We start from the raw sequence: 15181 nt of genomic DNA, 5'->3' as shown, positions 1-15181 counted from the left end.
ACAGGCATGCACCACTACACCTGGCTAATTTTTTTTTGTATTTCTCGTAGAGATGGGGTTTCACTATGTTGGCCAGGCTGGTCTTGAACGCCTGACCTTAAATGATCCACCCGCCTTGGCCTCCTAAAGTGCTGGGATTACAGGTGTGAGCCACTGTGCCCAACCTGAATCATTGTTTATCAGTGCTGCTTAATGTAAATCAACTGCATTGCTGAGAGCACTGTAAATTCAGCTGACTTTTTTTTCTTATAGAAAGACTTTCTTGAATGAAGAAAGAAATCCATTTTGTTGCAAGCTCCTTATCCCAATGTGAAATAGCACTTTGAGTAGCACTAGTTTATAATAATTAAAAATTGGAAATAACCCAAAAATTCATCAGTGGGCTATCTGCTAAATAAATTATAATAGATCCAAAAATAATAGACCCCCATGTAGGTGCTTTTTATCTTGTACCCTTCTATACTGTTTACAATTTTCTACAATTAGCATAAATTACATCTATCATTTTTTAAAACACTTGTAATTAAAAATTTAAATTTTGTTTAGATGTCAAAAATATCTGTCAGATTAGACTCATTGTAGGTCAAATTTCCAGAAACTGGCTTTGGGCTAAAATTTGTTGTAGAAGACCTAGTGAGACCATCTCACCTAGGGTGAATTCGCATGGAGTCATTTGTGCAAAATGTAAAAACACCTCAGCTTTTTTTCTTTGTTTCCAAACTCAAAAATCTGTTTTTCCTCGCGTTGAGAGAAAAAGTTTATTGTGGCCAATTCGCCCTTCTCCCAAACCAAAGTTTTAGTCCATCTCTAAGATGGGTCTCAAAGCTCAGAGTGGTGAAATCAGGATTCTATTCCTGCAGCGTGGCAATCTGCCTTCTAATTCTAATCATAATGGTTACAAAGAAGAACAGGACTGACTGGGCGCGGTGGCTTATGCCTGTAATCTCAGCACTTTGAGAGGCCAAGGCGGGTGGATCACCTGAGGTCAGGAGTTGGAGACCAGCCTGGCCAACATGGTGAAACCCCGTCTCTACTAAAAATAAAAAATTAGCCAGGTGTGGTGGCACACGCCTGTAGTCCCAGCTACTCGGGAGGCTGAAGCAGGAGAATCACTTGAACCCAGGGGGCAGAGGTTGCAGTAAGCCGAGATCGCACCACTGCACTCCAGCCTGGGCGACAGAGTGAGACTCCATCTCAAGGAAAAAAAAAAAAAAAGAACAGGACCAAGAAGTTCTTAGTGCTCATAAGGACCCAATGATGGTGACCCTAACACATATTTGACAGAATCTAGGGGTCCTATATGCTTCATGGAAACTACAGTTTATAGTGCCAAAAAGTGTGAGACATGAGGCCTTTTAGGGCTGTGTGGAATACGGTCATAATCGCTAACATTTGTACAGTGCCATGCAGTTTGCAAAGTGCTTTTATATCGACTGCCTCATTGACGCCCCACAACAGATCACTGGAGTAGGTAAATTTCACAGCTCTAATTTTATAGGTGCAAACAATGGGTATAGAAAGAAGGCTTACGCTTATTCCCCAAAGGTACTGAGAAGTGAAGTAGCAAAGCCAGAGCATGCCAGCCCAGGTTCTTACCACCACAACACACTGCCTTCCGAGGCATGACTTGCCTATGCCACCCCTGGCAGGGCAGCGTGGGGGGCTTGCCCTTCTTTGTGTTTATTTGCATGCTGTGACACCATTGAGCCGGATAAGTTTAAAAGCAGGCTATGGCTGTTGCCACTGTTTGTTAAACATTGCTACTTGGAGCAGATGGAGAACACAGGCAGCAGCTTGAGTTTTTCTTAGCCATCTTGAACAGTATCAAGCAGGACAAATAGAGGGAAAGCAATCCTTGTTTATCCCAAAGAAGGAAGTGACAGCACATATTGTGTTTTCTGTTGGAATGTCTGTTCTGCCTTGGCTTTGCAACGCTTTATGCTTTTTGCCTGGAAGTTCAAAGTGATGATGCTAAAATAATCTTCCTTGAAGGCCTTTCTAACTCTGATACCAACTTTCACCATTGCACAGCAGCTTTTCTTGTCGGGCATCTCTACCTCTCCACAGCTGTCCATTAAACTACCCGTGTCTTATGTTCCATTTATTTTAAATATTTCTACTTTCTTGTGCATAAAGCCTGGATAGAGGAATTGTAACTATGCAATAATACGTTCCAGTTACCAAGCACCTATTATCTGACAGACACTGAGGTAGGCACTTTATGTATTGTATTTTATCTCAGTCTTAGTGCAAACTCTACAAGGTATAGCTCCTTACTGCCACTTTGCAGATGAAGAAACTAGATAAGAATGACTAAGTAGTAAGGGACAGAGCTGAGATTCAAAGGTAGTTCTGTCCAGCTTCAAAGCCAAGGTTTTCTCTCCAGTGCAGGGCACGCCACAAATAATGCAATTGTATTAGTGAGGGAAAGAAGGTATTATGTGAAAATGTTCATTTTAAAGTTACGCATTTTAATAGTTAGCATCATACTCCCTTTTCCTCAGTCTTTAAAAGCTGGATTGGTGGCCTAAGGTGATGAAATTCAAACCTAATACAAATGCAGCACTCCCATATCATATCCCTTAACAGTCTAAGGAGAATTGCTGAATATAATGGGCCCCTCTGTTCTACTGCTTCATCTACCTGGTCAGCTCTCAAAGGAAAACAAAATCCATACGATCATCGAGGTCTAGAAATTAACTTTTATTTTAAATCTGTCAAGAACTCCTGGCAGTTATTAATTTTATTAAAATGATTACATATGGCAAAACAAAGAATAGAGGTAATTCTATTTCTCTACAACATAAATTATGAGTTAGATTTTCAGCTGCCGGCTCAGCATTGTTCAAGATTCTTTGAAAGGACTGGGGGGATTTTAATATCCAGAAAATGTTAAAGCAGCAAAAGAAAAAATAAATTAAAAAGTCATTGCAATTGGAGATATTGCCAAGGATGTGCTTATTATAAAGTCTTCTTGACATGTTAATTATAAAATCTTCCAACCTTTGGTATTAAAAAAAATCATGTGAATAGTTGTCCTATATTGCCTTGTCATCTATAATTTATAACATAGAAGAAATTTGCTGATTTTTTTAAAAAGATGGCAAACATGAATCATGACTCGTTCAAATAAAATACAACCAGCATTCATTCATTTAACTGAAATATGTCAAAACCAAAACACTTTTATTAACATATTTAATACCAGAATAACTTATAATAGTATGAAAAAGAGTGAAGTATTTGTCTTTAGTTTTCATTGACATGCTCACATTTTGGCATTTTTGTATTGTTTTGCAAAGATTCCAAAGTTTTTATTAGCGATCTCTAACTATTTAAGGATGCAAACCAAAAGAACTCATACTTCATCTGATCATACAGTCATAACTTATATATTTTGCTTTGCGCTTACTGTTACTGCAAACAGCAATTTAGAAAACAAAGTAAAAATATATATATACACAAAATATTTTTATATCAAATTATCTTCATTACACTAAATAAACCCAATCCCCAAATGTTATGTTACATGAAAACGTGTCCTACAATGTAGATCAAGACTGATACTGTCTGTCAACTAGAGCAGCCTTTGGTTTTAAAAGCATTTTGCAAAATAAAGAAAAATGTCACCACTTGGCTGCACTATTGACCCTCATTCACACTGACAAAAATGCTTTCCAGTTAAAAAAAAAAATAGATTACATACCCAGAAAAAAAAATCCCATCATAAAAGAGTCAAACCCTTTTACTTCTCTGTAGCACATACCCTCTGTTATATTTGGCATTTCCACTGTTTATTCAAGTTTCAAGTCTTCCCAAGCTGATTAGAATATTATTGTTTAGTTGAGAAAGACAGTCTTCTTTCTTGATATTGATTATTCTCACTCAATGGTAGTCTAATTTAGAAACAAAATGTTTTCTTTCAATGCATGATTTCACTTCATTTTTACTTTAATGTCCAACTTGGCAAAATTCAAACTGTTCAATGTTTTGTTTTCCATATGTTTTAAATTTAAAAATCAATTTTATGTATGTATATGTATAGCCGCACAGAGATACATTTCTTTCATTCTGTTGTTCTCGCTGCAATACAAATTGTCCATCAGCAATTGTAATTTGAAACGAACCAAATAAAAGATTTTTAGTCATTCCATATGAACACAGTTTCCATCACAAAAAAACAGTGAGCTCTAATGCAAACAGGATTATGTTTTAAAACTACAGGTTTAGTATTACACAGGAAAATTTTGAGTTATTTGTATAATAAAGATTTTTTTTAAACTTCAGCAGAACTTGAGAAACAAATCCAGATTAATTCTAAAGGGCTTTGTGGTGCTTTCCAACAGTGCTTGAAAAAAAGTTTTCCTGGTCACCATGTGTTCATTGAAATTTTAAATTAGCTTGAAGGAATCACTTCTTAAATGTACAACATTATGTGGATCGCTGCACCTTGAATTTTGGAAGTTTGTAACATATCAAATATGCAGGCAAGATACATGCATAAAATTCTCACTATCACTCTGAAAAGCACATTGAACAATTTTCAATACTGTAGACTTTTTTTAAAAGGAAGATTTCATTTGAGTTGAACAGATATCCAAGTTTTAACATATGAATTATTGAATGTATTTCAAGGGCTTTCAGCGATTCTGGTTTCAGTCCTGGAATGATTAGGCCCGTCTGGAACGATGCACACAGGCTAATAAGCATATGGCGTTGGCATTTTGAGGCATAGCTGTTCAACTATGCCCACGTTGGAGCTTATTTTCGGGAAGCAAGGCACTTACTGTAATGGTAATGCAGACGTTTTATGCATAGTTTGAGTAACATAAAATAAGTTAATATTTTTGATTAAAATGAGTTTTTTATAATTTATATGTCTTTTATAGAAGCAACTAAATGATATATGTGGGATAATTAAAAATAAGAAGAGGTTTGGGAGAGAGTCATTTTCATCCCTGCTTCGGCTCTTAGGATGAGGGTTGATGAAAACACCAGAAAGAACATCCACTGGATCTGAAAAGCAACAAGCTCTTAAAACTGCTGCACCAGCGGCACTTTGACAGTCTTTACTTCTGCTATATGGGACGACTTCTGGATGATGCAGCTGGTAGTTCCCTGCAGTTTGTCCTTTCCCTGTGCAAGATTTGTTAAGGCCATAGCTGCGTTGATCTCCTTCCAATACGTGTCATCCTTGCTTGGTCCTTTTCTGTTAGCTGCGCTGGAGTTAAGCAAAACAGAAAGTAAACGATCAAACTCACTGCAGTTTGCATTGAAAATGCCATCGCTGAAAAGCAGGAGTGGCCAATGGGAACATTTTGCTCACCTGTCACCCTTATTGGATCCGTTTTCCAGAGTGTCTGTAAAGAAAAGCAAAAATTCAATTATTTTTATTTTTTTCCTTTCTTTTCTCATCTCAGGAGTTTCATCACTAATGACCAGAAGTAAAAGTTCTTCAGGAAATATGTTTGAAAATTAGTTTGTTTTTAATAAAGATAAAGCAGTTTATATTAAGATGCAAAAAAAAATTGCAAAGGGGCAGAAATAAGATGACAGTGGGTAGTAAAGAATAAAAGGTAGCTCTCATAGATATACAAAAATCTGAAGTTATTTACTCTGAAAAATTGGGCCTTTTGGATCAGGAGACAAGCAGCATAAGGAAAAGAGTGCTGACTGTACTTGGGGACAGGTTCTGGCCTTGCCCTACTACCCACCTGCAGTGTAACTTGGGGGCAGATTATGACCTCCCACAATGTCTGGGATTCAGTTCTCTAACCATAAAATCAGGGAGTTTTGGCTGGGCAAAGTGGCTCATATCTGTAATCCCAGCACGTTGGGAGGCCAAGGCAGGGGGACTGCTTGAGCCTAGGAATTCGAGACCAGCCTGTGCTATATAGTGAGACCTCATCTCTACTAAAAATAAAAATAAAAATAGCTGGGTACGGTGGGTGTTCACCTGTATTCCCAGTTACTCAGGAAGCTGAGGCAGGAGGATTGCTTGAGCCCAGGGGGTTGAAGGTGCAGTAAGCAGTGATTGTGCCACTGCACTCCAGCCTGGGCAACAGAGCAAGACCCTGTCTCTAAGAAAATTAAAATTAAAAAGGGGGGTTTCTAGAAAATCTTGTGGGTGTTTCTGGCTCAATGATTCCATAATTTCATGCTTATCAAATTTTCTTTTTTCTTTTTTGTTTTTTTTGAGATGGAGGCTTGCTCTGCTGCCCAGGCTGGAGTGCAGTGGTGCGATCTTGGCTCACTACAACCTCCGCCTCCCGGGTTCAAGCAATTCTTCTGCATCAGGCTCCTGAGTAGCTGGGATTACAGGCGCCCACCACCATGCCTGGCTAATTTATGTATTTTTAGTAGAGACAGGGTTTCACCATGTTGATCAGGCTGGTCTCGAACTCCTGACCTCGTGATCCGCCTGGCTCGGCCTCCTAAAGTGCTGGGATTACAGGCGTGAGCCACCATGCCTGGCCAGTTATCAAACATTTATTTCAGACAAAGGATGGGCAAATAGTTCCCTCTGCTAGTTAGCAAATGAGTAACAGACCCAATGGTGATAGCAATACAGGATTTCCTGGCATATTTATTAGAAGAAGCAGGCACCAGTCCTCAATTTCCAAAAGAACGCCTCCTTCTGCTACTGCTGCAGGAAATGAAAGTTAGGATGCTAGCTTTTGCTTCTGCACTCACATCTTTGGTTTAGATTTGCTGCTTCACTCAGAACACGAATGTCTCCTAACACCACATAAATATAAAGAACCCACAAAAATGGGTTCTCGAGGTCCTTAGGCTAAAAGAATCTGGTATGAGTAACACAAAAATTTACCTACTGAAGGGAAAGATGTAGGGAGGTGGTAGAGAGGCTACTGGCATGGCATCTGAGTAAAGGAGTGGGGTTGAGACTCCAAAACCAGATAGTGGGTAAGCCCCTCTTCATCATCATCACCATCCACAACAATAATCAATATTACTAGGGAGCTACTGCACTTGGCACTGTGCTGCACACAGGGAACTTGGAAAATGCAAGGCTCTCTGCTAGTTCTACGGCCTTTGCAAAACTGTCTTTTCCTGCCCTTAGTCCTCTCCCTTCCTTTTACCCCCCACCTGCCCCTGCCAACCCAATATTTCTCACAATTTCTTTTTCTCTGCACTGCTCAAGGCTAGTTAGGAAATGCAACCTAATTTCCAATTCTGAGTTCTAAGAGAGTCACAGAACTAGAAGAGGTTTGAGAAGAATAACGTCAACATGATCATCATACAGTCTAACCAGGGCAAAACTTCCCAGGAAGAGATAGTCAAGACAAAATAAATTATATGCCCGTGAGGCAGCCAAGCTTCAATGCCCTCTCTGAAGGAAAAGGATGGGGAAAGCCTGCTGACATATCCTGAGTTAAGCCTTAAGATGCAGACTGCGAGACAATCATGGGTCACTCTGAGCTCTTTTCACAACCCTTCACCTAAGGAACTTAAATAAACAAGGCGAACAAACCAAACAAAAGCATTTAGTGAACAAATGGCAAGGTTGTTGTGAAGAACACATGAAATCATGTGTGTCTGGCCCAGAATGGAACAACAAGTGTTAGTTCCTTTGGTCTCCTTTCACTGACTACTCAGGCGGCATTTTATAAGGTTTTAGGGATCCTTTGGGGGAAATAATTGGATCTGTGAACAGTTAGATCGTTACCTTCTGCAGCTCTGCCAGCTTCTGGCTCTTACAGGGTCAGCCTGGATGCTTAGCTATACCTTTGCTGCTTTCCATAATTTTGCAATATAAAGTAACTCATGTAAATGCAGGAAAAGAATGATCATTTGTAATTTACAGAACTCTGATACTACTGATTTACAGATCATTTACTACGTATCAGGCATAATTCTGAGCACTTTGTGTCCTAATTTATTTACTATTACTGACTTTGTGTATGAATAGCATGTCTCCATGGTATCTGTGAAGTCATTTTTTATTGAGTTCTATTCTCCTATCTGTAAATGTTCACTCAGTAAGGACAGAGACAAGGCGCTACCAGAACAGAGAACAAGTCAAAGCTTTCGTTTGGGAGAAGGAAAGCCAGCAAAATTTACAGAGGAAAACAAAATGAGTTAGACCTTTGCTCCATTTTGCCCACAAATTGCAACAATTCTGTTGCCAAAGTGAAGCAATAGGTTATGGAGATATTTATTCAATGGAAAGACTTGGCAAAAGCAGAATAAGTTCCATGAGGCTTAAATAACGTTAGGGAAATAACAAAACATAATTTAGAGAAGACTATGTAACTGACGCTCTGGCTCCCAGATGAAGCCATCTCACATAGGCGAAGGAGACCAGAACCCGGTTCCCTACCTGAACTGTCAATCTCAGAGTGGTTACTGCACAGACAAGAAGAAAGCCTGTGGCTATCAAATATGTTAGGGGTTGCAGAACCCGTCAATGCATCAATGCCATCAATGCATGGAGCCTGCATATGGAAGTCGAAGATGTAATTCACGGCTCAGGTCCACAGAGAGCTTCTATTTTAGATGAGGAGTCAACTTGTATGTCTTGCAGCCCCATGAGCTCCTGGCTGTAGCCAGCACTCCCTGTGGCTGACTCCTTGAACTTGTTCCACTGAGAAACACATTTACTGCAGCCAACTGTGAAATTATAAAATTCTGCTTACTCTTTGGGTGTATGTGTTTGACACTTTGGTGCCTATGAAAATACCTTTGAAGTGCAAAAACGTAGACTCAAACTCCCATTCAGGTATTCTTAACCGGGTTTTACAAATCTCAGCAATGTACTACACAGGATTCAATAGACTGAATTCTGTATTTTATTTTTCAGGCAGATGGGCACATTCAATGTCACTAGGTATAGATTGGATTCCTTTCCAATAACAGAAGAAAATCATCTTGCATCACACACCGGGGCCTGTCGGGAGATTGGGGGCTGGGGGAGGGAAAGCATTAGGAGAAATACCTAATGTAAATGACAAGTTGATGAGTGTAGCAAACCAACATGGCACATGTATACCTATGTAACAAACCTGCACGTTGTGCACATGTACCCTAGAACATAAATAATAATACAATAAAAAAAAGAATTTCTATTAAAAAAAAGTAATGGAGAATAGAGACATGTTGATTCTCTATCAATCAGTGTGAAAACTGCATACAACAAAGCTCAATCTCAAAGACTGAAATCAACCAGGAAAAGCTGCTTACCCCCACTTGGGAAGTACAGGGGGTGGGCAGTCTCTGTGTTCAAAGTGATTTTAGTTCAAAAAATGAATTGATGTTAGAAGGGCACGCTTTTCCTGAGGCTGTTACTGGTGGGCTGCCCAGTGTCACTTGGGTATTTTGAGTCCAAGAGCCACCTCCTGTGGAGTAACGTGTTCTGGTTCCCAGAAGAGGCAAACCGGCAAAAGGAAGATAGCAAACAGAGCCCTTTGACTCTGAAACATTTGTGCTTTTTTAGGAAAGCAAGGACTCTAAAGATCTGGGAGTTTGGGGAGATTTTTTTTTTATTATTTGTTGTGCTAAGATGAAATCTGGAGAAATGTCGCAGCTTTTAGAGAACTGATATCATTTGAGGGGAATTCAGAAAATTTACAATCTTCTCATTATACTAACTGGTTGTATTAAGTGTTGTAATTTTTTTTCTTATGCTCTTTCCCTTTGAGGTAAAAACTTATCAGCTCTTTTCTGGCTCAAGTGTGTTGTGTGTTGTGTCTTTTCAGCTCATGGTCAGTATTTGAGGAGCAGTGGGTCTGTGTACCCACCACTGGTGGTCATAGGGGTCCTGACACGTCTGTCCACTGCTGACAGGTGGTCTCACCGGCTGCACTCGAGAAGTGGCACCTAGTAGCTCCAGAAACAATCAGACAGGAGAGGGAAGGATTGTGCATGTTGTGAAAGAGGGAAAATGCAAGTTGGAGCTAGCTCCTGGTATGTAGACTCTTGAGAGCAGTTCATTAGCATGCACAGACTTGGGGTCTGACGGCCCCACATTTGGCTCGGCTGTATCTCTTACTCTGCAAGTAGCTTGGCTCAGCCTCTCCAAAGTCTGAGCTAAAATGCCTTTTTAGATTCCAAGGTTCCAAAAATCAGCTACACTGTCAATTACCATAAAAGCAACTGGTTGGCAGGAACGGCTTATTGAACCAGCCAAAAGAGCGTGTTTTAAGACCAAAAAAGAAAAGAAAAGAAAAAAAAAAGAGGTGTGTATTTAGGAAAATCTTGGATGCTGCAAAACCCAAACCATGTTGAAACTTAAAGTGGGGCTATCCTCAGTTTGGACATGTGTTTCCTTCTACAGTTAAGTAGAGAAAAAATTATACAGAAAACTCAGTTCCAATGCAACTCGAGATAGCTAAGCAAAAAGCTCTGTGGCCAACTGTGAAAAATGCAACTCAGAAGCACATTAATTCTGATATATATTCCTGATGTTATATTTGTAGCCATAAAAAGAGACAAAAATGTGGCCAAATCTTTTTCTCTGAGGTTTTTAAAAAATTTAATAAATAAGCCCTAAAGGGAAAAATGTTTTTGTTTCACATATGCCACTGAAACGTAAATAAAATGAGGTGAGATTTAGAATTCAGGTTTTTAAATCAAATAATGTAAAAATTATATATGCTTCCCTAAATTAAAATGGAGGGAGTAGAAGAAAAAAAACTTTTGAGATGATGGAAAGGGAAGTAAATGAGCCAGTGAGAAATCATTACTGAAATAGCTCGGCCAAGGGGGAAAACAAAGACAGACCACTAGGATTATTTGAGTGGGAAGAGGAAGCCACTCATATTTTAAAACAATAAAAGAAGGTACAGTTGTGTACCACCTAATGATAATTCGGTCAGTGGCAAACCATATATACGACAGTGGCCCATAAGATTATAATGGAGCTGAAAAATTCCTATCACCTAGTGACATCGTAATGTGGTCATGCCACACATTGCTCATGTGTTTGTGGTGATGCTGGTGTAAAGAAACCTACTGAGGCTGGGCGCCATGGCTCACGCCTGTAATCTCAGCACTTTGGGAGGCTGAGGTGGGCGAATCACTTGAGTTCAGGAGTTCGAGACCAGCCTGGCCAAAATGGTGAAATCCTGTCTCTACTAAAAAATACAAAAAATTAGCCAGGCGTGGTGGTGCATGCCTGTAATCCCAGCTACTCAGGAGACTGAGGTGGGAGAATCGCTGGAATCTGGGAGGCAGAGGTTGCAGTGAGCCAAGATCTCGCCATTGCACTCCAGCCTGGTGACAGAGCGGGACTCCATCACAAAACAAACAAACAAACAAAAAAACACCTACTGAGCTGCTAAATGTATAAAGTATAGCACATAAATTATGTACAGTACATAATACTTGCTAATAATAAATGACTATGTTACTGGGTTTATGTGTTTAGTATATTTTTTGTTGTTATTTGAGAGTGTGCTCCTTCAACTTAGATTTAAAAAGTTAACTGTAGCCGGGCATGGTGGCTCACACCTGTAATCCTAGCACTTTGGGAGGCCGAGGTGGGTGAATCACTTGAGGCCAGGAGTTTGAAACCAATCTGGCCAACATGATGAAACCCTGTCTCTACTAAAAATACAAAAAAATTAGCTGGGCGTGGTGGCGGGGCCTGTAATCCCAGCTACTTGGGAGGTTGAGGCAGGAGAATTGCTTGAACCTGAGAGGCAGAGGTTACAGTGAGCCGAGATTGCGCCATTGCACTCCAGCCTGGGTGACAGAGCAAGACTATGTCTCAAAAAAAAAAAAAAAAAAAAAGTTAACGTAAAACAGCCTCAGGCAGGCCCTTCAGGAGGAATTCCAGAAGAAGGCATTGCTATTATCAGAGATGACAGCTCCATGCGTGTTATTGCCCCTGAAGACCTTCCAGTGGGACAAGACATGGAGGTGGAAGACAGTGACACTGATGAGCCTTACCCTGTGCAGGCCTAGGCTAATGTGTGTGTTTGTGGCTTAGTTTTTAACAAAAATGTTTAGAAAGTAAAAATCAAAAATGAAAAACCTTAATAACAGGAAAAGGTTTACAGAATAGGATATAAAGAAAATATTTTCATACAGCTGTCCAATGTGTTTGTGTTTTAAGCTAAGTGTTATTACAAAAGAGTCAAAACTTTTTTTTAAAAAGTGTATAAAGTAAAAAAGTAACAGTAAGCTAAGATTAATTCATTACAGAAGAAAAAAATTTTATAATAAATTTAGGGTGGCCTAAGTGTCCAGTGTTTATAAAGTCTACAGTAATGTAGAGTAATGTCCTAGGCCTTCACATTCACTCACCATTCACTTACTCACTCACCCAAAGCAACTTCCAGCCTTGCAAGCTCTGTTCATGGTAAGTGCCTTATACAAATGCATAATTTTTTATTTTTTTACCAGCAGTCCTCAACCTTTTTGGCACCAGTGCCTGGTTTTGTGGAAGACCATTTTCCCATGGACCAGGGATGGGGGAGGTTTCAGGATAAAACTGTTCCACCTCGGATCATCAGGCATTAGTTAGATTCTCATAAAAAGTGCACGACTGACCAGGCGCGGTGGCTTGTGCTTGTAATCACAGCACTTTGGGAGGCCGAGGCAGGTGGATCACAAGGTCAGGAGTTTGAGACCAGCCTGGCCAGTACAGTGAAACCCCGTCTCTACTAAAAATACAAAAATTAGCCAGGCATGGTGGCAGGCACCTGTAATCCCAGCTACTTGGGAGGCTGAGGAAGAGAATCGCTTGAACCCGGGAGGCGGAGGTGGCAGTGAGCTGAGATCTCATCCTGCCATTGCACTCCAGCCTGGGCAACAGAGCTAGACTCAGTCTCAAAAAAATAAAAATAAAAAAAAGAAAAGAAAAAGAAGCGCACAACTACATGTGCAGTTCACAATAGGGTTTGTGCTCCTGTGAGAATCTAATGCCACCGCTGACCTGACAGGAGGTGGAGCTCAGACGGTAATGTGAGTGATGGGGGAGCAGCTGTAAATACAGATGAAGCTGCTTATCTCCTGCTATGCAGCCTGGACCGCTACCGGTCCGTGGCCCGGGGGCAGGGGGCCCTTGTTTTATACTGTATTTTACTGTGTCTTTTCTATGGAAGGTATGTTTAGATACATATTTTTAATGCTTACCATTGGTTCTGATTGCCTACAGTAGTCAGTACAGTGATCTACTGTACAGGTTTGTAGCCTAGGAGCAATAGGCTGCACCATGCAGCCTCAGTATGCAGAAAGCTATGCTGTCTAGGTTTGTGTTAGTACACACTATGAGGTTTGCACCTGATGAAACTGCCTGATGATAAATTTGCATTTCTTAGAGCACATCCCTGTTGTTAAGCAATGCATGACTATATTCACCTTGCTTATGAGGCCTGGCCTAGTGCCCTTGCAGAGCAATTAAAAATCCGGGACCTGTGATAATGATCCAAAGCAAGTCAGAGCTCCAGACGCTTGAAAACTGTGCTTCTGCACACCTGTTAAGTTTGGGGGCCATTACTTTGATAGCAGGTGCGCAGAGCCTGCGTCTAGTGTGTTACTGACCTCAGAAGTCTAGAGAGCCTCTGGGGATACCAGATCAGTTTCTAGAGTTATTCACATACTTGGAACAACTGAGGATAAGAACAAGACTCTGGTGAGTAGGGCAGGTATAAAAACCTCACTGAAGATTCTGAAATACCAATTGCTGTGAAGTTGCAGTGCCTTACCAAATGACCCCCAGGGCTCATAAGCAGTCCCCAGGGCTCCCTGCTCACATTGCTACAGACTCCATCTCTACTTCTCCGTACCTGGAGACTGAAGCTAGGCTTCCATACCCCTCTACAAATTGGTTCTACAGTGACTATACAGTTCTTTCTTTTTATAAGTAGCATTTGTTGGCTGGATACAGCAGCTTATGCCTGTAATCCTAGCAGTTTGGGAGACTGAGGCGGGAGGATTGCTTGAGCCCACGAGTTTGAGACCAGCCTGGGCAACTCATTGAGACTTCATGTCTATTAAAAATTTTGAAAATTAGCCAGGCATGGTGGTGTGTGCCTGTAGACCCAGCTACTCTGAAGGCCGAGGTGGGAGGAGCACTTGAGCCTAGGAAGTCAAGGCTGCAGTGAGCTGAGATCATGCCACTGCACTTGGGCCTGGGTGACAGAGTGAGACCCTGTCTCAAAAAAGAAAAAAAAATATATGTGTGTATATATATGTATATATATATACACACACACACACACATATATATATAAATATAGCATTTGTTGTTTTTCTTTAATAAGAAAGTAATACATCTTCCCTGCAGAAAATCTAGGAAAAAGTGTAAAATAGAAAATAAGGGGTAATCAGAGATAACTAATATTAACATTTGGATATACGGCCTTCCAAACAAGTATTATACACATTTTTAAAAATGGCATCGTTCTGGACATGTGTTATAACCTGCATTTTCTACTGAACTTCCGTGTTCTCCTTACCTTTTGTTAATAAATAAGACAATCATTTACCCCTTGGCCTTTCCCAGTGTGACAGTGGATTTTGCCTGTGAAATAGAAACAGCCTGAAAGAATTCAAAATCCAGCTCCATCCAACTTAAACTTAAACGGCAAGAAGGAGTTATCTTTAAAATAACCAGGGACTGGTTTCGTGGAAGACAATTTTTCCACAGACCAGGGAGCGGGGGGTTTGAGATGAAACGATTCCACCTCAGATCATCAGACATTAGTTAGATTCTCATAAGGAGTGCACAACCTAGATCCCTTGTATGCACAATTCACAATAGGGTTCACGCTCCTATGAGAATCTAATGCTGCTGTCAATATTTATTGAGTGCTTATTCTATGCCAGGCACTATGCCAGAAACTCTATTAATGTTATTTGGTTAAACGCCTGCAATGACCCTGTGTGACAGCACCACCACCCTTATTTACAAATGACACTGTAGCTTAGAGGGGTCCAGGAACTTGCACCTTTGCAAGCTGTGAGACTCAGCGCCAGGTCCCCTGGCCCTGAAGTTCATGTTTTTAACCCCTGCATGGCATTATCCAAGTAACTTCTGTCAATAAAGCCACCTGCAAAGACCATGGCAAGGCGTAATGCATTGTATATATAGAAAGCCTATGGCAACAGAACCTATTAAAAATGGATTAAACTTTTCTCTGTGCTTTTTGCTAGGATTTTAGATAACAAAGAGACCAAAACCAGATTTTTTTCTCCTTATGATTTAATATGTAAT

General features: G+C 40.4%; 1 protein-coding gene across 2 annotated transcripts in view; it reads right to left on the bottom strand.

Moving 5' to 3' along the window:
• Positions 1-2682: 2682 nt before the first annotated feature.
• MKX (mohawk homeobox) overlaps positions 2683-15181 on the bottom strand; it is a 73690-nt gene continuing 61191 nt past the window's right edge. The window contains exons 6-7 of one of the 2 annotated variants that reach the window (XM_012502757.2): positions 5327-5360; positions 2683-5221 (exon numbers count right to left, since the gene is read on the bottom strand). In XM_012502757.2, coding sequence (XP_012358211.2) covers positions 5035-5221; positions 5327-5360 — 221 coding nt within the window. In that variant the 3' untranslated portion in view covers positions 2683-5034. The remainder of the gene's footprint in view (positions 5222-5326; positions 5361-15181) is intronic. The other variant, XM_030798649.1, reaches the window with a different exon arrangement.

Source organism: Nomascus leucogenys, chromosome 18 (assembly GCF_006542625.1).
Source record: "Nomascus leucogenys isolate Asia chromosome 18, Asia_NLE_v1, whole genome shotgun sequence".
NCBI classification, from domain to species: domain Eukaryota; kingdom Metazoa; phylum Chordata; class Mammalia; order Primates; family Hylobatidae; genus Nomascus; species Nomascus leucogenys.
Note: the sequence above shows the minus strand (reverse complement) of the source record. Positions and strands in the feature narration are given on the sequence as shown.